The 23,130-nt window shown below is 53.3% G+C and overlaps 1 protein-coding gene across 1 annotated transcript; it reads left to right on the top strand.

Moving 5' to 3' along the window:
- The first annotated feature begins 5,647 nt into the window (after positions 1-5,647).
- Positions 5,648-15,800, top strand: SPARC (secreted protein acidic and cysteine rich). The gene is made up of 10 exons (XM_053956805.1): positions 5,648-5,750; positions 11,577-11,645; positions 11,816-11,866; positions 12,017-12,101; positions 12,505-12,626; positions 12,819-12,939; positions 13,125-13,258; positions 13,427-13,575; positions 14,158-14,306; positions 14,501-15,800. The coding sequence occupies exons 2-10, from the start codon at positions 11,589-11,591 to the stop codon at positions 14,527-14,529; spliced, it is 897 nt and encodes a 298-aa protein (XP_053812780.1). The 5' UTR covers positions 5,648-5,750; positions 11,577-11,588; the 3' UTR covers positions 14,530-15,800.
- Positions 15,801-23,130: the final 7,330 nt, after the last annotated feature.

Raw genomic sequence — 23,130 nt, 5'->3', positions numbered from 1 at the left:
TGGCCTCTCGGGGTGGCTCTGTCCGGAGCCTTTCCTGGCTTGTGTCACCGCAGGAGCGGGGCTGTGCAGGGGGAGGAGCTGGAGCACGGAGGGCGCACACACCGAGTTACTGTGAGCGGGGCAGGGCTGCCCGGGAGCGGGGATGTTTTCATAGGGCTTTGCCAGCAATGAGGGTTAATAGGAGGACACTAAAGTCCTGTTCTTCAGCCTCCGCGGGGAGCTGCTAAACTTTCCAGGCTTCAACTCATATTCCAGCCTGCCTGTCACCAGTGTGCCTTGCCCTCGCCATCACTGGCTTTTCCTCCTCTTTGCCTCCGGGAATGCACAATCCTGCAGCAAAAGCAGCCCTCGCTTACAGCCCGTGTTCTCAGCTGCTGGATCCTGGGAACAGCGAGTTATCCTGAGGACACCAAACCCTGTTGCCTGCTTTGCCTCAGCTGCAATCCCAATCCATGGCAGCTCTGCCCCATCACTGCCTGGCCCCACTGGACACTCACCAGCCTAACCACTGCATCACGTTCCCAAAGGGGAGCCTTGTAAATGACTCAGGAAAACCATTGTTTCCATCCCTTAGATGTAAGGTGGTGTGGCTGGTGAAATTAAAAAGGGTTGTGGGGTAAGTGGCAAACTCATCTGAGAATCAAGATTCTCTTAGAGGACCTCACACTCATGGCCCAAAAAAACAAATGCAGCTGGCCCCAGAGAGCCTTGTGAACCCTGGAATTTGTCTTTCTGGTCTTTTCCTCACCCATGGTTATTGCCTCTGCTTTCCAGATGACATTTGATGTTCTGGGGCTGCCACAGCTTCACCTGGGTATTCCCACCAAAGCTGCCTTTTAGACTGTATTTCTCCATGGAAAAGAGCTGCCACTGCAGCCTAGGAGCTTCCCTCCCCACATGTCCCAGGGGCCTGAGAGTGGATTCCTGTTTATTTCCTCAAGAAGTTCTATTCATATCCTTCAAAAACTGCCAAACCGCATTTGTCAGGCTCAAGAGGACTCAAAAGTGCATCATAGGTAAACATCAGAAATAAGGTGGGACTACCTGGAGTTAGCAGCACTTCCCTCCTGGAAGTTTTATTTCTTCTTCTGCAAGTCACAGGCACAACTCCAGCACAAGGTCTCAAGCAAGAGCAGAGTTGGGCTGAGACACCCAACTGTAATTCAGGCACTCAACATCCCTGTGCCCAGGAAGAGTAGGGTGCAGCCCCTGGCAGCAAGGAAGAGGCCTTTTGGGATGGAATTTCAGGTTCTTTGGATACTGTAGGTGCTGGGCTGGGACCAAACTCAGCCAGCTGGATGTGCCTGGGAGTTTCAAATCAGCTGAGGAGGTGTCCTGTCTGCCAGTGCCTGGTGTGATGTCCCCAGGCAGGGCTGTGGGGACTCTGCCACAGGGACAGGGTGGGGGGCTACAGCCAGAGGGGTTCTCTCTACCACCCTTTCTGTGTGTTCACATGGAATGCCCAGGAGCAGCATCCTGGGCAATGCAGGGGCAGCTGCAGCACACAGAGCTCCTCTTTTGCTCCACAGCTGAGGAAGGTGATGGATTTTATTCCCCTGCCACTTTGGCCTCAGTTTGGTTTCAGGGAGGACAGACAGACTTCTCCCAAGACTGCAGCCCCACACATTTGCAAGTGAGTGAGATGATAATGCAAGGGGAGCTTGAAAGAGGCAGAGACCTTCCCCATGGGGCATGGAAGAGCCTTCCACCAGAGAACCCTGGGACAGCTGTGAGAGTCCACACACATCATGGAAAGAACAAGACACCCCACAGTAAGTCTGTCCTGCTTTCTAGCTCTGCAGCCTGCTCCCAGGCCATGAGTCACTGCAGAGCTGTGCACAGCTGCCTTTCCATCCCCTGCCCTGCTGGCCTCTGGATTACAGCTGAGAATCTGCAATCCATCTCCTTCTCCATCTGCTTCTGACCAGCACCCCAGTGCAGGCATCGGAAGAGACTGAGAGTGTCCATCTGCTCCATCTGAACCAGGCATCAGTCCCACAGCTCAGCTGAGGGACAGAGTCCCATCCCACTGGGAAGAATTCCTTGCCCCACGTAGGACAAAGACAGCCACTCTCAGGCGTGTTCCAAGGGCATTTTGGGCTCATCCTGCCCTGTGCAGATGGTGCTTCCAGCGGCCCTGCATGTGCTTAGTGCAAGCCCAGAGAGAGCACAGCCCTTCTGCCTCTGATCTGCTTCTGAAATGGAAAAAGCCAGAAACCCTCCAGCTGACACACTCCCAGAGAGCAGGAGAGATGGGAAATTCCTGGGATAAGCAGATTTCTCTCTGCTCTGCATTTACTCTCAACTTTTCCTGAGCTGGGTTCTGGGCTCCCACCCCTGCAGCCATTGACTTCCCCCACACTGCCCTACACCTGCGAGGAGCTCAGCCTTCAGCCACCCATCCAGAGATGAAGACTTAGCAAATTACATTCCCACAGTGGTTCCAGGGCATTCTGTTTATTTATATGCACTTTGGGTTCATTGTTTTGCAGCAGCATCCACCAGAATTAATGCAGATACATCCTCTAGAGAAAAACTCATTAGAGAATCCATCCCAGAGCAGAGGGAAGGAAAAGCTCCTCACACTGACAGACTTGTGACCAGGGGACAGCAAGATTATTAATCCACACTTGTATCACTCCTACAGAGCTGCTCACTTGCCTTTTTCTCCATCTCTTACAGCAAAATTGTTCCCCTCTTGGAAAGCACCAGGGTTTTCTCAACTGCACCAGTCCTGATCTGCCCAGCCTGGCTCAAAGCAGGATGAAGAAATTTGGATTTTGAACTGGGGTTAGCTGGAGTTCAAACCTCACCCCTCCAGACCTCTTGGCTTTGCAGTAAAATAGCTCAAGCCCCAAAGGGTCTTGCCCTGTTTGCTGTTTCCATCTGAGTTTGTGCAGTCACTCGAGCTGGGAGCGAGCACTGGGAGCCCTGGGGTTCATCTGCTGTGCCCAAAGCACCCACTGGCACAGGGTCAGGAGCCTGAGCTAGACCTGCTGCAGCCCTGCCAGGGTTCCCAGGACTGAGGAGGCCCCTTGGGCAATCTCCTGCTCATCCAGTGCCCCAGATGTCATAAAACAGCTTTCTAAATATGTGTGAGGTCTAGTTTTCCTCGTGGCAGCCTGACAGAAAAATCTCCTCTTTGATGACCCCACTAAGCCTTACAAGAGTGGAAAGGACTTTCCAGGACTTCCTTTGCAAGCTCTCAGTCATTTCAGGAGCTCTTTAAAGCTGCTGAGTTTAAAGAGCCAGCCAGTTGCTCCAGGCTGTTTATGATCCCCCTCCATCCCAGTGCTGGTGCCAGGCAATGTGTCCTTCCCAATGCACAGGACCTGGCTGTCCCCACTCTGTGCACAGAGCACCCCTCACTCCCAATCCCCTGGGCTCGCAGGATGGGCTTGGGGGCCATTTCCAGATGTGACTGCATCACTGCTTTTTGCTCTCACTCAGACCCAGGGTCTAAGCCGCCACATCCATAAAGAAATCCCTGCTGTAATTATCTCTGTGGCCACTATCATTTGTTTAAGCCCTAAGTAGAGAGCTTAACTTCAGGCTACAGTGCAGAGCAATTGCCACGTTGTCAGTTAGAAAAGTCATGGTTTCTTTTCTCTTCTTTTTTTTTTCTCTCTAAAATTTTTTCCAGATGTCTTTTTTTTTTTTTTTCTTAGGAGAAGAACCAGCAGCGGTACAATTTCAATGCGAGCCGTGACTAATCCACTGCAGAGAGCATTCAACAGCTGTGTCCAGCTCCCTGGGTTATGACTTAAGAAGATGAAACTTTGTTTTAGGGGATGTCTGACCTCTGGAGCCAAACTGGCACTGGGCTGCACCTGGGAGGCACGGACACTTGTGGTGGGAGGACAAGGTGCTCCAGTCGGTTGCATTAGAAGGACCCATGGAGTCTTAGACACCATCACAAATCCAGCCTCCACAGGGAGGGTCATGTGGAATATTTATTACTCTGTGAGTGGTATCAACATCCTCATATCAGCACCCAGGGATGGCTTTTGGGAAGTGTGCAGCCAGGTAAAGAAATGGGTGGAGAAGATTTTCTTCTCTTGTTCTTTGCCACCAGCCTCCTGAGCTGCCTGATCACAGAGATTGTTCACTGGGAAGTGATGATGGGTTTTCATTAACCCCTCCTCCATTCCCCTCTGCCTTCCCTTTCTGTCCTGTTTATATTTTTTTCCTTGTTGTCCATGGGATGTTTAGTCTTACATCTGACCTCTCACATGCAGCAGAAGTGCCGCAAGGCCGAGTGAGGAGTGAGCAGATACAGAGCCACAACAAAGGCATCCTACAGAGCAAGGAGCCAGCACAGCCTGGCAGGTCATCACGGGCCAGTCCCTGTGTTGACATCTAAATCCTCAGTAACACCAGTGGCAAGGGTTAAGCACCACCCAGGTTCATGTCTCAGCCCTCTCAAAGATAGCACATAATCAAGAATGAACCCAAACCCCAGGCAGCCAAGACAAAACACAATGTCGAATTTTGCTATGATCTCGAGTGTCCTTCACTCAGCATCCACAATCACACTGCTGGTGCCCAGATGTCCTCAGTCCTGCTGGCTACACGAGACACTACCTTCCATTGCCCTGGAGAGAAGCCCCGGGGTGAGGTTTGATGCCACAGGAGGATCACAAGCTGCAAAGAGCTGGATTATCCATGGGGCTCAGGACAGCTCTGTATGGCACAGAGACATTCTTTGGGGATGCCCAAACTGTAGGAATTTTTGGCTACTGGTTCTCCTTTGCAGTGCAGTGCCAAGGCCATGCCGGTGCTGGGGGAGCAGATGCACCTCAGATCCTCTCAGCCATGGAGAGAAGCAAGGGGAGAGAAGCTGGGTTTTCACCCTGGGCATAGAGAGGAACAGATGGGAAAACTCAACTCCAAACAGCTTTGCTGCTTGGCTGACTCTGGCTGGGCAACTGTTCCAGCTGAGTTATGATCTGTAAAGTCAAAATAGTGAGTGATGTCTGAGGAGACCACCAAATTCAGCTGAGTGGCAATTCTGGCTGGGTTTTGTTCAATCAGTCCAGATCTGCTGGGTGATAACCACAACAGAGAGACCACTGTGCTGACAGTCACATCTACCAGCACAGCATTTCTCTGCCTACTTACAGAATTTCAGATATGTCTTTATCCTCCACATTCTCTGGGTCATTCTTTCCTCTCCCTCTCCACAAGGCAGTCACAGATATCAGCAATGTTAGGAGACAGGATGAAGAAGCAAAAACTCTCCTGCTTTCCTCTGCATCCTCCTGAGGATGGGAAACACCAGTTCAGGGACTGAGCTACTCCGCTGAGAAATGACAGCATTTAACATTATAATTGCAGCAGGTCGGGGTGTTAGGAGATGCAAAATCAGGCAGAGAGATGGCATTCCCCTATCCCCGTGTGCTGTCAGTCCGAGAGAGATGGAGAACTGGAAACTCACTGCAGGCAACTGCTGTGCCAGGACCCTGCTGGGAGGGCTGCGCTGGGGACTGCTCTGCCCCTGACAGGGACCCTTTGATTTTCAGCTTGATTTCTCTGGTCTATCCTTTGGAGCCAGGCTCAGGGACTGCCCACTGGGAAGCGGAGGAGAGGAAGAGACCGATTTGGAAAGCTAGAGAGGAGGAGGAGGGGGAGAGGCAGAGGGAAACCCAGCCCACCCTTTGGCTTCCTCCTGCCTCCTTCTAAAACTTGCAGATTCCTCCAGCCTGTCCAAGCGCCTGAAGTTCCCTCAGCCGTGCTGCCGGGACTGCGAGGTATGGCCCGAGCTTTGCAATTGCCTTTGCTGTGCTTTTGCTCCTGACAGGGGGGTTCCCACAGCCCCGCTCATGGGGGTTCCTGGCCCGGGACCCGCTGTCCCAACCCGGGGAGTGCATCCGATGCTGGCAATGCATCACTCGGGATGGGGAGCTGGACGCTCTCCACCCCAAGTGGTGCATTTAGAGACCCCTCCTGACTTCACCCCTTTCTCCTCTTTGCAGCATTTCCCCTTCTAAACTGTCTCTTACTCAATTTCGCTGCCAGAGCTTCAATGCTTTGGTGGCATCTGACTGTAAAGGTTTAACTTGCCCTCATTCTTCTCTCTCCTCCCTTTTCCCCCTCTGTGTTTTCAGCTGGTGGGTAGTTCTTTAGTGACATCCATGACACCAAGGTCTGGGCACATCAAACCAACCTGTAGAGAAAATCAGATGTAGTTATGATGAACAGTCCCCACTTCTCCCAGCCTGAGGTGTGTTGGCAGGTGATATTTTACTCACCAGAGTATCCAGAGGAAGAACAAAAGAGCTGCCGACTTCATGCCAGCGGTTTTATTTTTTCAGTGTAGCCGATCTTATTTCTCCTTTGGAAAAAAAAAAAAAAAAAAAAGACACTCGGCTTTTTGTTCCAAGCAAACTCTGAAAGCCTTTCAAGACTGCTGCCCTGGCTTGCCAAACTCTGGTTGATCGACTGTTAGGGAAACGGAGATATTGCGGGAGAGGAGGAGCAAAGCTCTTTTGGGGTGTTTTATTAAGTTTTAGGAACTTGGGTTCCGTCAGGCACAATTTTAGGTCCTCACAGAAGAGAAGAGGGCTCGTTTCCTTTAAAGGCAGCTGCTGTCCTTCCTGGCCCGCTGACGTGACAGTCTCACTCTGCTCTTTGTGTCCCTTCTCTAAGAAAGCTTCACTCTGTTGCATCCAGCCAAAAAAAGGGAAATTCAACCGGTTGGGGGCTGAATTCCCACCCAAACTGAAAAGCAAAAGTTTCAAGTTGGAGTGAAACCAGGAGTACTGGGAATGTCACCAGTACTCCCAAGTCCTCAGAGACGACCAACTTGAAACAGCCCAAAAACTCAGCATCCCTCCAAAAGGACAAAAGTTAATCGCAGTTGTTTGTTAGGGTCGGCCAGGCAAGTTTTAAGTGGAACAGAAAAGCTGCTGCGTCCGGCACAGCAGCTAAAGCCAAGCCATTGTCTGCCACATAGGCAGGAGCAGGGGTGCGGGCGGTGTTGGGAGGGGGAAGAGCAGAAATAAACTTTTCGAACTTTTTTTCAAGCCCTTCCTTCCACAACACTCTGCTCTTCCATGACTCAGCCCCAGAGGAATGTCGGCTCCCATGGAAACCTTTTCTGGGTCCTCTGGTCTGAGGGATGTCGGGGCTGTTATCGCTGGAGCGGCTGTGGCAGGGCAGGTCCAGGGAATGCTTTGGAGATGGTTTGCATTTTTGCAGAATATTTATCGGACAGTTTATTCTCTTTCTCTGCCTGCTCTGTGGGATCAGCTGGTTGCACCCCCGGAGGGACCTCCCGCACCTGGCACAAAGCATCCAGGCTGCTTTTGACACTCCCTTAGGTCCAGCCCACACAAAAGAAAAAGCTCAGGCAGGACAGCAAAATTCTGTCTCGCCTGTCTGCACAGAGCTCATCCATGAGTGGCTGCCTGCAGCCCATGGCAAATCCAGGCACTTTTCTTGGTACTAATTTAAGTGTTTTCTATTATGGGTTCAATCCGCAACCTGGAGGAACTATGACAGCTTCAGCACACAGCTGTGATGGGGCTGGGCTCTTGCTGTTGTATCAACAAGCCCTGCAAGATCTGAGCATTTCTGAGCTCTCACAGAGCTGCTCAGCTCCCAGCACAGGGAATGGGCTCACACAGTGCTGTGCTGTAGCCGTGTCTTCATGTGACTCTACACAGGCACATGGGGTAGGGAGATTTTTTCCCCTGCTGTGTTCTACTCAAAATGTGTGTGTGAGCTAAAGGGAATTTCGCTTCCATCTAAACCTTGCGTGGCTTTCTGAGCCTGCACAGTGCATGAGAGGGGTCTGTGCAGGTGGCAGGAGCCAGGCTGGCTCCTGCCCAGTCCCCTGCCCTGCTCCCCAGGCACCCAGGGCAGCTGCAGCACATCTGGGTGAGCCGGCACTGAACGAGCAGGGACCTGTTCAGCAGGGAGCGTCATGGGAACTCACGCAAACAACTCCAGCTTCAAATGGAATTTTAGCCTGGGAGTGGCTGTTGAGTAAAGCTCGGAGGGTCTTGCCTGCATAGGGAGGGCAGGGCCAGGCAGTGGGGACCCAGTGCTGGTGTGGTGTCTCCGTGGGGGTCACACTTGGTCACCCATCTGCACCTTGAACACTGTGGCCCCAGTTGGGTTTGGCAGAATCTTTTTCTGGACCAGCTTTGCTTTTCACTCAGTGTGAGGTGGGGGAATGTCAGATCCTCCAGAGACCTGGATGAGCAGTGAGCAGAGGGAGGGTGGGTGCAGGAGACCCTGCTGCCGGGCTGGGGCTGTGCCCCCCCGTTGCCCATTCCTGCCTCCGTGGCCGCAGTGGGAGGAGGCAGCAGAGCCCCTCGCCCGGCGTCGCAGGGGTGGCAGCTGGGGTGAGCCCGGTGGCCTCGGGGTGGAGCTGTCAAAGTGGCCAGGGAGAGACTCCTCCCCACGCTAACGTGGCATCCCAAAGGGCTTACGCAACCCTGGACAGGGCCAGCACCACATGGACCCCGCTCCACGGTGCAGGGAGCCTCTCCTGGAGGCTGCACCCGCTCATCAGTGCCCTCCCAACCCACGAAGGCCCCAGCATGGGGTCCCCAGAAAGACCCAGTGGCACAGACTCTCCTCTGTGCATCACTGCAGGGTATGTTCCCTGTCAGAAGGAGCTGATGGTGGTGCCACAAGCTTGGGGGGAGTGTGGTAAAGAGCTCCCCAGAGCATCTGGCTTGGAGTCTGTGGAGGTGCTGAGGGTCAGCCTCAGCCCTCTCTACACCCCCTGGTTTTCTTCTCTGGGGTATGGCTGCAAAATGAGCAGCTGGTGCTGAGGGCCATGCTGGAGAGCTCAACCATTGAGAGGGGTTTGGGGGAGCCCCCAGACTCTGTTTAAAGAGTGACTGGGAGCTGAAGTCCCCATGTAGCATGCAAATGGGATCAGGTATTAAAAAATCTGCACAGCCCATGTGTCCTGCAGCCCATGGTGCCCTGCTGTCTGCTCAATCCACAGCATTCAGGAGGGCAGGCCTGAGGAAAGCGTGGTGACCATGGAGCTTCTCTTATTCTATATCCAGCAGCCCTTTCTGTGCAGGTTTCCAGCATCCTGTGACGTGCTAGTGTTCATTCCTTTAGGATGCAGAAGGGCCTAAGTCCCTGCTTGCTAAAACCTTTTTCCCTGTTTTCTTCTGTCCAAAATGACCCCCTGGCTGCACCCCCTTTGCTGCCCTCTGCCCTCCATGGGGCTCACAAAGCAGTGCCAGGCATTCCCAGTGCAGAGCCCCTCAGGGATCCTCCCAAGTCCCTCCAGCAGGGGGATGGATGCCAAGCTCGTGGTGCAGCCCAGCTTCCAGCTCCAAAGAGCATCCTTTTGGATAGCAAGAGGCTATCCAAGCAGCCTTGTGGCTGCTCCACAAGGAGGGAGACTTGCACCGTGGACCACGTTATCCTGATAGAGCAACCCTGTGTGCAGGCCTCCTGAGCTGTTATTTCAGGACTTTTGGCCACCAGGCATTCAGGAATGACCATTTGGAACCCAGCCAGGGGCACACAGACACTGCAATGTCCTCACTGCACAGGCTTTGCCTCCAAAATGTTGTTATTTTATAATAAATTTGTTTTACCATCTAAGGCACAAGACAGTTCTGCAGAGCTTGTTTGCTCAGAATTTTTCATGCTCCCTCTTCCTCCAAACACAACACTGGCAGCTCCAGCTGTCTGCTGGCTCCTAGCAAACATGTAATTCCCTGACCCCACTTACTGCATGCCCAGACTTTGAAATTCAAGACTTTTTTAAAGCCAGGGAAATTATCTAAGATGGCCTTGGCATGGGGTTGGGTTCTTCTTAGTGCCACCTTCTACAAGTGCATGCACTGCCCTCTCCTCCAGGCTGGGCAGCACCCAGTGAACATCACTGAACCTCGGAGCACCTTCCAAAGCAAACAAGCCCCTGGGAGAAGCCCAGGAGGAGCCTTTACTAGCCAGGGGATACCAGCAAGGGAGAAGATGGCCAGAATCACCTGTACTTTTCCACCTCCCTCCCCAAACAGCCCTTCCAGGAAGAAAGAACCAGTGATCTCTGCTGGCAAATGCTGGCAGAGCTCACAGAAACCTCTAGAACAAATCAAGTCGAGGCAAAGGGACAGCTCACAGCAAGCAGGAGAGGAGGGAGCTGCTCAGCTGCAGCCTCGACAGAGCCAAAGAGCTCATCACCCCTCCCCACAGCTCCTCTGCCACAGGCCCTTCACGCCACCACAGCAGCCATCCCCACCAGCCCCTCCCAGCCCTCTGACATCCCAAGAAAACTGCCCTTCATTCCCTGAAACCTACTTAGCACAGACACCCCACCAGAGGCTGGGTGAGGTCCTGAGATTGGAAAGAGGATTTTCTCTGAGTGGCCAAACCCTCTAAATTAGGAAGCAGAGCCCAGCCCGGTTGGTGCCCTGGCAGCAGGGCAGGTTTGGTGTGGTTTCACACCCAGAGAGCTGCTGTGCACCAGGAGGAAAAGGCTGCAGTGACATTAGATATCCTGGGAGAGAAGAAGAAACCTCGTCCAACACTTTCTGTCCCAGCAAATCCCTCTCCGTGCCTGGCCCCAGGGCGGGCTGGGCGCAGGTGGAGCGGAGGAGGGCAGGCGGAAGGGAAGGCTTGGCAGGGGCACAGGTCCCCTGGCTGGCAGGAGACAGAACGGGGGTGTTTCAGTGTCCCCGCGGGCGGAAGGGAGCGGGCAGCCCTCGCTGTCAGCAGCGGAATGCCACCGGCATATTAAGCGGCCAGCTGAGCTCCTCTCCGCCCGCACACAGAGCGGCTCGGCCCTGCCAAACAGGAACCGGGGGGGGGACAAGGACACGGGGATGTCACCAGCTGTGCTCTCCTGGCTCACACCGCAGCCGCTGTTAGCTGGGCTGCCTCTCCTGCAGAGGCTCTGCAACAGCCCAGACTGGCAGGGTGCAAAGGGCTCATCCTTCTGGAGCTCGTCTCCCAGCAGGACACAGCCACAAAGCCTTGGATCCCTCAAACCCGGTCTGGGGATGCTCAGGACTGAGCAGGAAAGGGAAAAACAATAGACAAACCAACTTTCTGGGGTGCTGGGGATGAGGGACTGATGTCTGATACCCCTAGGGATGCCTGTGTCCATGGGGGAAGGGGTTTTCTAAAGGATTTGATTCTCAAGTGCTCTGTCTCATTGTCTCTCTGTTATCTCTTTCCTTCATCCACTTCCATATTTCTTCTGATTGACAACTAAGATGATAGAGTTTCATTCTTTGTACCTGGCACTCCTATCAGGGGATTTTTAACATGAAAAATGTGGGGAGATTGGTGAAAAAAAAACCCCTCCAGAGAAGGAAAGAGCCATTTTGACTGTGATTTTCCTAAAGGCATCCAGGAGAGGAACAGACATCTAAACCCCACAGTCTCATTTTGCAAAATCAAACTAATTTATCTTGGAAGCACGATTTGGCCCAAGGTTTTGGCTAGAAAAGCCAGCATGTGGGTCTGTAATGCTGAACAGACAAGGCAGGAAATGGAGAGAACACCCTTCTCAAAGTGTCTGCCCAGCCTGGAGCCCAGCGGCACACAGTGGCCTCCTTCCTCATCCCTCCTTTCCCTCTGCTTTATTCAAGGTCTGCTGAAAGATGAGGGCCTGGATTTTTTTCCTTCTCTGCCTGGCAGGCAAAGCCCTGGCAGCGCCGGTAAGTCAGGGTTGTTCATCTGGAATAGCCGATGGGGATTTGCTTTTATAACAAATAAAGAACTGAGGAATGAGGGGCAAGTTGAGAGTGGCCCTACTGCCTGTTCCAGTGGGTCACCCCCCTTGGGTCTGTCCCATGGACCCCCCACTCATGTGCACTTTCCTCTGCAGCAGGAGGCTCTGCCCGATGAGACAGAGGTCATCGAAGATCCCACCACAGAGGTAGGTGGTTCTGTCCCTCCTCCTCACCCATCCCCTCAGCACTGCTCTGGAAAGAGCATCCCCAAAGCTCTGGGGAGCCATGGCGGGCTGCTCTGCCCCCCAGGAGCTGGGGCTGTGCACCCACAGCAGAAACACCAACCTGTTTTGCAGGAGCCTGTGGGGGCTAATCCTGTCCAGGTGGAGGTGGGAGAGTTCGAGGAACCCACTGAGGACGTAGAGGAGATTGTTGCAGAGAGTAAGTCACTCTTCCCCTGCCCTCCAGCTGGCAGGGACACTGTCCCCTCCCTGTGTGGGGGAGCTTTAGCCACCCCCAGCAGTGAGGGGCTCCTTTGGGAAGGGCTGTAGCACAAGGACAATGCCAGCCTGGATGTACATTCAAAGCAAGAGGCACATGGCTTCTTCCAGCCCTGGGCTCTCTGTAAGCCCATCTTTGCAACACAAAAGCCATAGGTGTGGCTACAGAAAGGAGTCCAGGATTAGCCCCAGGGCTAACATGGACTTCTGGAAACCAGTGGGAGAATAGATGTGGGGGCTGTCCCTGGTGAAGTCTCAGTCTTCCCTCTGTGCTGAGGTGCCCTGAGCATCTCGTGGGAGGTGAGGATGTGGCTGGCTCTGACTTTGCTCCCCTCCTGCTCCAGACCCCTGCCAGAACCACCACTGCAAGCACGGCAAGGTGTGCGAGGTGGATGACAACAACTCGCCCATGTGTGTGTGCCAGGACCCCTCCAGCTGCCCCGCCACCGCCGGCGTCTTCGAGAAGGTGAGGGCAGGATCTGCTCGGTGGCCCAGGGCAGGGCCAGGGCTTTGCCAGAGATGGTGACACATGGAGACAAAATCAGGGTGGCTGGTCCCCATCTGGTGGTGTAGAAGGAGCCATTGCCCACCCCAGGAAACAACATCTTGTTTGGAGGCTCTCCCTGCCTCTCACACAGCATCTCCCCTTCCTGTGCAGGTCTGTGGCACTGACAACAAGACCTACGACTCCTCCTGCCATTTCTTTGCCACCAAGTGCACCTTGGAGGGAACCAAGAAGGGACACAAGCTGCACCTGGACTACATTGGGCCTTGCAAATGTAAGTGGAGCCACTCCCTGAGACAAAGGCACCCCTAATTTGGCACAGCCCCCATGTTCACAGTCTGGTGGAGAGCAAAGGCCCTGGCAAGCTCAGGGCTGAGGTGGGAGGGCGGCAGGGCTGAGTGTCCAGGCTGTGGAGCTGCACGTCCAGATGCTGCACTGAGCCCTGTGTGTGCCTTGCAGTCATCCCTGCCTGCCTGGACACAGAGCTGACCGAGTTCCCCCTGCGCATGCGGGACTGGCTCAAGAACGTGCTGATCACTCTGTACGAGCGCGACGAGGACAACAACCTGCTGACCGAGAAGCAGAAGCTCAAGGTGGGGGACAGGGGAAGGGGTCTGGGAGCTCACCCCCAGAGTGGAGGCCAGCACAGACAGGGAACCTGTCCAGAATGACCTGTGGGATCCCTGTAAAGACCCTCCCGAGGTCGCCCCTTGCACCCCATTTCCCTGCTGACAAGGCCTCCCCGGCCTCTCCCGTGGCAGGTGAAGAAGATCCATGAGAACGAGAAGCGCCTGGAGGCCGGCGACCACACCGTGGAGCTCCTGGCCCGGGACTTTGAGAAGAACTACAACATGTACATCTTCCCTGTGCACTGGCAGTTTGGGCAGCTGGACCAGCACCCCATTGATGGGTGAGTGCCAGCAGAGCAGGACAAGGACAAGGACCTCACCAGAACCATTTCCTGCCTGAGGACCAGGGTGATTTGGCAGTAGAAGGTGTCAAGGCAGGCTGGAGATGTGACACCAGTGGGTGGCTGGTGGCAGAGGTTGTGGCAAACCAGGCCGGGGTAGAGGCACCTTTGCCTCCTGCAAACTGCTCTGCTGCAGGAAGAGGGGCCTGCCCCAGCCCCAGCTGCTCCCACCTCCCTTGGGTGTGGAGTTTCTCTCTTCTCAGATTTACTGTTCTTTGACAGTGCCCTAAAATATCTTAGTCCAAAGGCGCTGGGATAGCTTCAGCAGCTGAGATAGCAGCTGCTGGCTTAGCTGTGGGCTGCAGATGGGCATGGGAGTGATCACACACGCAGGCCTGTGGGTGGGGGCACTGGCAGAGACCCCCAGCTGGTGGCTGATTTGTGACCAGCACAGCTGGCTGCAAAGGCAGACACCAGTCTGTGACACTCAGTGGCTGATACTGGGAGGGCACAGGGACATCAGCCAAACCAGAGAGCTGGGGCCAGCCTCTTCCCTCCTGTGAGCATTGGTCACCCTGGCAGGTACCTGTCCCACACCGAGCTGGCCCCGCTGCGTGCCCCCCTGATCCCCATGGAGCACTGCACCACTCGCTTCTTCGAGGCCTGTGACCTGGACAACGACAAGTACATCGCCCTGGAGGAGTGGGCCAGCTGCTTTGGCATCAAGGAGCGTAAGTACTGAGGAGGGCAGGAACTGGGGTGGAGGGGAGGCTGAAGAGCACCCCCAGGACCCCCTCTGTGCATGAAGCAATGCATTACAGCCAGCCCTGGGTGAGGGGAAGCAGGGGGGAGTGGGAAGGGTACAGGAACAGTGGGACCCTGGCAGTATCCACCTCCTAACTTTGTCTCTCTTTTCCTTCCACAGAGGATATAGACAAGGATCTTGTGATCTAAACGCTCACCTTCCTGCTCTGCTGCCAACTTTGTCATGTTTTAACCTTCCCACTTCCTTTGGTTTTTAAACTGCTTTTGTTTTGTTTTGTTTTTCCCTGGGAACAAGGTGCTAATATAGGTCTAAACATATGTAGTAACGGTGCTAAGAGAAATAACAGTCCTCATTCATAGCCTTATCTATCACCACTAGATTACTCACCCAGCTGTTTCCACACGCTCTTACCAGCCTTTTCTCTCTATGTCTCTACTGCTGTTTGTTCCTGTGCTAAATATCTGCTCTGCCTCACCATCCGCTCTGGGATGGACTTCTCTTAACTTCTCACTGACAGCACGTTCCTGGACACTCAGACACAAAACCCTCTCAGCTGATTCTCCACCCCAGTCACAGATGCCAGCGAAGGAAGGCAGAGCCAGAGGATGTAGGAGGATTGGGTTCTCAAGCAGAGCTGCTGCAGGTGACATTGTGGCCACCCAGCTTGTGGTAGGAAGGATGGAGAGGGGTGAGAAAGAGAGTGGTAGGATTTTGTTTTCCTTTTTTTTTTTTTTTCCCTCCCATTCCCAGGGTTTGAATTTAGCAGTTATTGGGCACAAAAAAAAAAAAAAAAGATAAATTGACCAAGCGAATAGGGAAGCGCACAGAATTTAAAACAAATAAGATGAAATTATTCCCATCCTGTAAAATCCTCTTGAATAATAAAGGTTTGAAAGTGCTACATGCTTCACCATCACTCAATGACCCCGCTGCTGTCGTGTTTTCTGTGCGAGATGGGGTGCGGCCGCCTGTTCCCCGGGGTGTGTCTGGCTCACCCTGATGTTGTGATTCAGCTGTAGGTGAGATAAAGCTCTTGGCTCTCCCCAAATCACAGTGCCCTTAAGCACTTCCCACCCCTCTGCCTTGGCTGTGCCTAAATTCCAGCCTTGCTCTTCCAGGGAAGCTGTGTCAGACTTGGAAGGGATATTTCTGCCCAGAAAGTGGCGTGTTTGCCACATGCTCGAGGGAAAGGCTGTAGTATATTTTTTTTCCTGTTGTGGATTTAAGGGATGCAAAGGATGGAAGGGAGAAGGTATTTGGACTTTGCTTTATAAGAGAGGGTCCTGACAGGAGCAAAGTGATGGTTAAATCTCACAGGCTGAGAACTCTTTTTTTTTACCTCTGAATGTTCCCTGTGCCTTATATAATTAAATTCCTGCCACAGTGTGAGCAACCTGATGAGTTTCTGTAATAAAAAATACTGATTTGAAACACTGACAATAAACCAGCCTGCAATGTTCCTCTGTTTCATCCCATCCTGGTGAGAGGGACTGCCCCCTCACCACCAACCTCATGCACGGGTTCAAACCCCAAAAAAGGTTCTGGTCCAAGGTAAGCTGAGGTGTTTCTGCCCGTTCCAGCCCATCACTGTAAAGGGCTTGGGGAATATTGGATGGGTAACATGTGGGCAGAGATGGGATCACTGCAGCAGCCAGCACAGACACTCACATGGATTTCAGGCCCTTGCTTTCACCAGCAATAAAATCCCTGGGAAAGGCAAAAAGGCACAAGAACAGGAAAATAAACACCTCCAGTTGCATGGGCTAAAAATAGCCAAGTTGCCAGAGCTCTGGCTCAGCTGTGAGGTCCCTGTTGACAGCCCCTGTGGAATGTGCTGTGCTCCCAGCAGGGCTGTCGGGTCGGATCCTGCACAGGGTCACTCCTGGCTGCAGAGCTGGGGCAGATCCCACAGACACTCTGTATGGCCAAGGTGTTTGACCCCCATGGGAAAGCAAAGCCCAGAGGGGCCAGGTGAAGCACAGCACCCATTCCCCCTGGCCACACTGCTTCCCAGGGCTCTTAGCCAAAGGGGGGTTCTCAGTGGAGACAGTGAATGCCTCCCCACTGTGGGAGCAGCTGCTACAAACTGGCAGAACTGACACAGAGAAGGGCACCACTGCCCATGACCCCTGCAAGAGCCAGCTGGATGTGACCCACCTCCAGGCCTGGAGAGCTGTTGAGAGAAGGTTTGGGCAGGGGAGAGGACAGGAAGACAGGCAGGGGCTGCAGGAGATCAGCCATCCTGTGCAAACCTGCTTTCCAGTCACTCCCTCTCAGCCCGAAACCCTCGCTCCACTCCCCTGTGAGAGGCAGCTCCACTCCTTCCAGCTCAGCCCTCCTGCCAGTGCCACCAGAAGGCACAGGAGCTTGGGTCCTGTGCAAGGGAAGGCTTTCCAGCCCTCCTCTCCCCTGCCTTCCCCTGTGGTGCAGGAGTCAGCTCCGAGTCGCAGCAAGCTCAGGAAAGCCGGCAGGCTGCACCAGGAGAGCTGGTTATCACGGCTCTGGAAGGTGCAGTGATCCGTCTCCAAGGCCACGTCCCATCCCATGGGACAGCACTCCTGTCCCAGCAGTCTGGCAGAGCCCAAAGGAGCCAACCCAGTGCTATGACAAAGTGCAGCTGCCCTGGCTTTAAGTGAGCATCAGAATGAGCTCAGGAGGTTGAAGCTGGGGCTCTCTTAACCCTTCAAAGGTCACAGCCTGAAGTATCAAGTGGCTGGAATTTCACTGCCTTGGGGCAAATGCCATACAAGGGGTTATGTCAGGACTTGAGGAATAAGCTGGCCTCTTTGAGCTTTCAGACCCAGACAGTCAGCAAGGGTGGAACAGAACAGCCTTTCCCTGTTGGAGCCGAAATCGAGCCTTCCCGTGCCTGCACAGCAGTAAAGAAACTCGCCTGTACTTTCCGAGTGGAAATTCTCCCTGTGGTTTGTGCTGACTGAGGACACAGTTTGTTGCAAACCTGCAAAAAAAAAACCCGGGAAAAAAAAAAAAAAAACAAAAAAAAAAAAAAAAAAAAACCAAAAAAAACCAAAAAACCAAAAAAAAAAAAAAAAAACCACAAAAAAAAAAAAAAAAAAAAAAAAAAAAAAAAAAACAACACAAACCAGCACAAGCCTGACCCGAGTGCTACAGTGCATCTGCAGAGATGGTTCCTTTTGGTGCAGTTACTCACTGAGCCATGTCCTGCATTCAAGAGAGGAAAGATGGAGCAGACAAAGACTTCTGTAGAGATTTGTGCTGTCCTGTCTGTTTTCCTGACCCTTACTTTTGTAAGAGAAACAAACTGTGGCACAAATACTGCATTAAGGTTTGCGGCTGAAATGTACAAAATGCAGGTGATGAAAAAAGGTGACAAGCCAGGGATCACCAGTCACACACCTGGAAACAGCCTGGACTCAGAGCCCCACAGTTTGTGAGGTGTAGCTGCACCTGGAGCTGCTTCTACTATAGCTAACAGTAACACTGGAAACCCGTGGAATTAAACTCATCCTACAGCACAGAACCGTGGAATCACAGGAAATTCTGAGTTGGAAGGGACCCACAAGGATCTCTGGGTCCGACTTCTGTGACAGGACAACTCCAAGAATTACAACATGTGCCTTAGCGTGTTGTCCAAATGCTTCTCGCAATCAGGCAGGCACTGTGGCCACTTCCCTTGGGAGCCTCTTCCAGTGCCAAACACCCTCTGGATATTGGAAAATATCCAACCTAAGCCTCCCCTGTCACAGCTTCACACCATTCCCTCAGGCTCCATGTGTGAAGGCCGGTATTTCACACAGGTTCAAGTCTCATCAGCTAAAATCAGCCCTGCAAAGGAAAATTGAACCGTGTAACTGAGGGCTTTGACCCGTGTTCAGGTACCCAGGGTGGTGGGGCTGATGGAGTCACCATTCCCAGTGGGAATCTCACACACAGGTCTCTGCCACAGCTGTTCAAGCACCCCCAGAATTACTGCTGAGGGGGGATCTTATCATGGGTCTGGCACAGAGAGTGTCCCCCAGTGTCAGGCTCCACCCGTCTGCCCTGCTCCGATTTGAGGAGCAGCTCCCAAACTGCCCATATCCACTGCGGAGCATCCTTTTGTCTTAAAATCCCGTATGTTTCAAAGATGGACCAATTCAGTAAAATCTTGCCCAACCTCCAGCGAAGAGACAATGCCGAGGGAAACCCTTCGAGGGACTCATCTCCTGCGGCCGGCCTGGAGGGAGGGCAGAGGGGAAGGAAGCAGACACACTTTTGTCTGCCCCCTGAAACTGTGAGAGGCGCGTCCTCTCCTTTCTCCCCGTCCTGCTCCTCTTCGTTCTGCTCCTCTCCCGGCCGATCCCATCCCTGGCTGCGGCAGCGGCGCGGAGCGGCCGGCGGGGGGAGCGATGCAGCCGGCGATGGAGCCGGGCGCTGCGGGGAGGCTCTGCCGGAGCGGGGCGGGGCGGGCAGGTTGTCCCGGGGCTGCCCGGGGCACAGGGAGAGAGGAGGGACCCGCTCCCGCACCGCTCAGCTGAGGGGTCTGCCCTTTGCAGCGGAGCGGCTCAGAGCCCTGGTCCCTTTAGGGGCTACGTCCCCACCACACTTGGCTACCCCATCCCATCCCATCCCATCCCATCCCATCCCATCCCATCCCATCCCATCCCATCCCATCCCATCCATTTGCTAAACCCTTTAGACACAAAGCAGTTGACCAGATCTGAGGCTAAGTTTGGCCAGGGGGTCCACTCTAAACCTCATGACTCAATGGGAGCGTCTTCCTTATCCTTTTTACTTCTATCTTTTTGTGTATCTGTTCTCCAAGCAAATCCTTTTAAGATGATTTTGGTCAATTTTCCTCTCTATGCTTCATCCACGTAGGAAGTGATAGAGTGGATGTTGCCCATCAAACTGTTAAGTTGCAGTTTGACAAAGTTACATTCAAACTTGCTTTTGCTGGTACCTTTGTCAGTGACTCTTTAAGTGACTTCACGACACCATCCCATCCCACCCTGAGGTGCCCGAGCCCCCCCAGCCCTTCTGGAGCACAGACCATTTTGCAGTCTAAAGTACTCATGGCTTATAGGATTCCAACCTTTGTGTTTTGCAGCTCAGTCTGTCTTCCTCAGTACCATTCCCTCTAATTTTTGAACCTACTGGCTGGTTTTAACTGGATTTGGTGGGGCATAAAACCACAGCCATGGCGTTCCTCCGGGTGTCCTGAGGACAGAGAGAGGATGCAGACACAGTGATGCTGATTTCTAACAGGAGCTGGGCTTGGCCTGGTGCTCTGGTGCCAGGTAATTGCACAGTAAGTAATTATTTGTGTCAAGGTTTATCCAGTTTCTGCACTGCCCATGGAGAGCTTCCATTACTTTCTATGTTATGTCCTACCACATAAACCAAGGGCCGTTTCCCAACTAAGCCCATTTTTTGTCAGGCTCAGTATTATGCTCCTAATCAAAGAAACTCTGATTCTGTGATTCTTGGAAAACAACTCGCCCCAGGACACATTTTTATGTGCATTCCCTACATTTTTCTTAATTTCATATTCTTTTTGATTGCTACTCCATCTGGATTCGGGAGACTGTACACGTCTCTTGTTCTTTCTTGTCCAAACACCTCACTGATCACCTTTACTGCCTGGGTTTTGGAGACTCTGCTGCCGTCAGCTCAGGGGCCGAAATTCTCTGTGCACAAAGCCAAGCCTGACCGCAGCCTGATGGTGACTGTCTGCGGCTGCCCAGGGCAGTCATGGCACCACAACCATGCTTGGCAGGACAATTCCTGGTGGCTGGGGCTGTACCTGACACTCACAGGGCTTTTCACAGCCAGGAGCAGTGTAAAACCACCACAGGACTCCTACATTGAGCATCTAGTGCTGACCAGCCATGTAATGCATCTACTTCCCGTGAAATAAGAGATCTCCTGGAAACTGGAGGCTCTTTCTCCCCCAGCACAAATGTCCCCAAGAAGAGCTGCTTCAGCTCACAAGTGCCTGAACTGGATGCAGTCTGGAAGATAGGTTAATATCTGGGTCAAGTATCACCACTTGTTTGCTCTGCTCCTTCTCCCTGAAGCATCTGCTATTGAGAGCAGAGATGAGTCAGGGCAGACCTTTGGTCTGACACAGTCCTGCTATTCTTCTGCTCTAACCACACCTGCAATCATGCCCTGTCTGCTTGGGCTTGAGCAGCACCATTCATCCTGCAGGATTCCTGTTGTTTCCTCCTGGTCCTGGTGTCCTTAATGAAAGCCTTACCTTATCTTCCATCAGATGATTCCCCCTTCACTTGAGAGCCAGCTCCAGGTTTTAGCTCTGGTGCGGATTTTCATGCCCTTCAAAGAGCCGTGCCCTATTCTAAGCACTGCCCACATGCTCTCTTGTTTGGTGAGCCTTTATCCTGCTCCACAGAAATAATTTCCTTTTCCTTTACAGCTTGCTCATCCATGAGTATTTCACTTAACATGTCTTGTTTGCATCCTTCTCCTTTGCCTGGCAGCTGGCATCGGATGAACTACCTGTGGCAGGAAGAAACATGCTGTAATAATCAGAGGGGAAATCTGGAGGGCTCCAGAGGTTTGCTCCCCTTCAGAGGCAGATGCCCATATCCCTTGCACATTAATCATAACACAGGGCCTGTGCATACAGATGTTCTCAAGCCAGTGCTGGCAAACTTCAACCCCTGGCCATGGAAACTCATTTCCCCTGGAGATCTTGGCATGGCAGACAGACTGGAAGGAGAATGAATTTTCCTCTCCATATTCAAAGGGCAAAAGAGGAAGGGAGGAGAAGATCATCCTCCTCTCCTTGGCTGCCTCTGCCTAAAAACTGGCAGGGATGAAAGTGCTGCACCTAGAGCTCACACCTACAAACCCCTGCCCGTGCTGCCCACAGGGACAGCCCTGCAGGGAGGAGAACACGGGCGGGAGCCAAGCAGCCTCTACAGCCCTCGGCACTGCGGGGCTCAGCCCAGCGCTCTCACAGTGCTGTGCCCATCCCTTCTCCTGCCACCTCCCAACCCCACCACCACCACACAGCTGCAGTGCCACAGCAGTGACCCCCTGGCAGACCCAGTCCTCCTGCTCTGGATGGTTTCTCTCCCCAGGGACGCTCAATTCTGGTTTGAAAAGCCAAATGTTAGCTGAGGAGGAACTGCTTTGGAAAGGAGCTGGGCTGGGATGTCAGGGCACACTTTGCTGCTCCAGCAGCCGGCCCCCCTTCCACAGCCCCAAGCTCGGGGCTCTGCTGAGGGCTCCCCTTTTCCTCCACACTGGAGCTGTGGCTGGCTTCCCTGCTTCTGGCCTCCAGCTGTACCTTTAACATGTGTGGGCAAACCCAGGCTTCTGGATGCAACTCAGTTCAAGCAAAGGTGTCGGGGCACGTTCCATTTGGGAGAGAAGGAATGATTGAATTGCTGGGGAAAGGCCAGCTTTGGACTGCCAAAGCTGGGAGAGGCCTGGTTTCCTGATCCAGCCCTGTCTGGGAAGGCTTTGAATGGACCCAGGAGGAGGCAGCGAGGGATGGAATCAGCTCTGCTTGGCAGCCATAGGGACAGAGGAAACAAGATGGGGTTGAGACATGCCCCTGCTGCAAAAGGTTCCTTCTGTGAGGATGCCAAAGGATCTGTGAAGAGAGTGAATGAAGCTGCTTTGGCATCCCTGTTTCTTTGTAAATTTTCCTCTTTCCATCCAGGTGGGAGAGCAAAAATCTTCCCCTTCCATGCAGACCAAACCGAGACCACATGGCAGAGTGGTGTTTCACACACACGTGTGCACACCCACACACAAACAGGGTTCTTGGCTTATCTGACAAGTTTCTGCTTCTTCTTCCATGTTCTGTTCCCTCTCTTGCTTCTCCCTGGGCTCAGCTCATCCTTTCACAGCTCCTCCCATCCCAGTGAGTTAAGCTGAGAGTAAAGCTGACTCCAGGTGGCTCTGACCCTTCCCAGCCCCATGGACACCACACCAGCCCCACAGAGAACAGGAGTGGGGCTTGTTAACCCAAGAGGCAACTCTTGGTGAGTGGGTGCCTCTGTATGGGAGTCATCCATTCAAACCCTGCTGCCAGCCAAACCCCATGTCCATCCCCACTCCCTCTCCCTGTTTCTGTCCCATCCCGCCAAGCCAGCTCCTTGGGGCCACAGCTGCCCCCAAACTGGTCCCCACACAGGGCTGGAGAGCTTCTATGAGCTACTCTGAGCACCCCAGGACCCCTTTGTCCTGCCCACTTTCCATCCTGCCTTCTCCAGAACCCAGCAGACTTCCCAGGAAATGCTGGAAGGGATTTTCTGCCTCTCTGTGCCAGGGTTTCCGGGAGCCAGAGAAACCTCCTACATATCTCCAGATCTAAATCACCAGAGACGTGCCACAGCCAGCAGCCACCCCAGCACTACCCCCATCCCTCTGGAGTGAAGTCAACCTTTCCCCAGAGCTAAACAGGAGGCTCTGCTCCCCACCTTCTTGGCAAGTCCATTGCTCACCCACAGGGCAATATCAGCCTTCATTCTCCTGGGCCCATCATTCTCTCCTTCCCCCCTCAGCCTCAGGTGTTGGGAAAGAGCAGGCACTGATCTCTCAGCACGTTTTTCTACAAGGACCCTGCCTGTGACCTCTGCCTAGAGACCTGCAGAGGACCAAAGTTGAAAATCATGAGCACAAACAGAAGGGTCTCAGCTTTCCAGCTGAGTTGATTTATATGCAGGCACCTCAGGAATGGGATTGGTTGTGGGGCTCAGCTCTTATCTGAGTACTTTTAGTTTGACCCTGCCTTGCTGAAGAAGAGATGGTTTGATTTCTTGTAGATTATTTCGGGTATCAGAAGTAGC

This window comes from Vidua chalybeata, chromosome 15, assembly GCF_026979565.1.
Source record: "Vidua chalybeata isolate OUT-0048 chromosome 15, bVidCha1 merged haplotype, whole genome shotgun sequence".
In the NCBI taxonomy this organism is placed as follows: Eukaryota; Metazoa; Chordata; class Aves; order Passeriformes; family Viduidae; genus Vidua; species Vidua chalybeata.
This window is presented reverse-complemented; position numbering and strand designations above follow the sequence as displayed.

Excerpts from the sequence above, each read along its gene's own strand:
- SPARC (XM_053956805.1), top strand. The coding sequence starts at position 11,589 with ATGAGGGCCTGGATTTTTTTCCTTCTCTGCCTGGCAGGCAAAGCCCTG. Across the intron at positions 11,646-11,815 it reads GCAAAGCCCTGGCAGCGCCG|CAGGAGGCTCTGCCCGATGA; the intron begins GTAAGTCAGGGT and ends TTTCCTCTGCAG. Across the intron at positions 12,940-13,124 it reads CTACATTGGGCCTTGCAAAT|TCATCCCTGCCTGCCTGGAC; the intron begins GTAAGTGGAGCC and ends TGTGCCTTGCAG.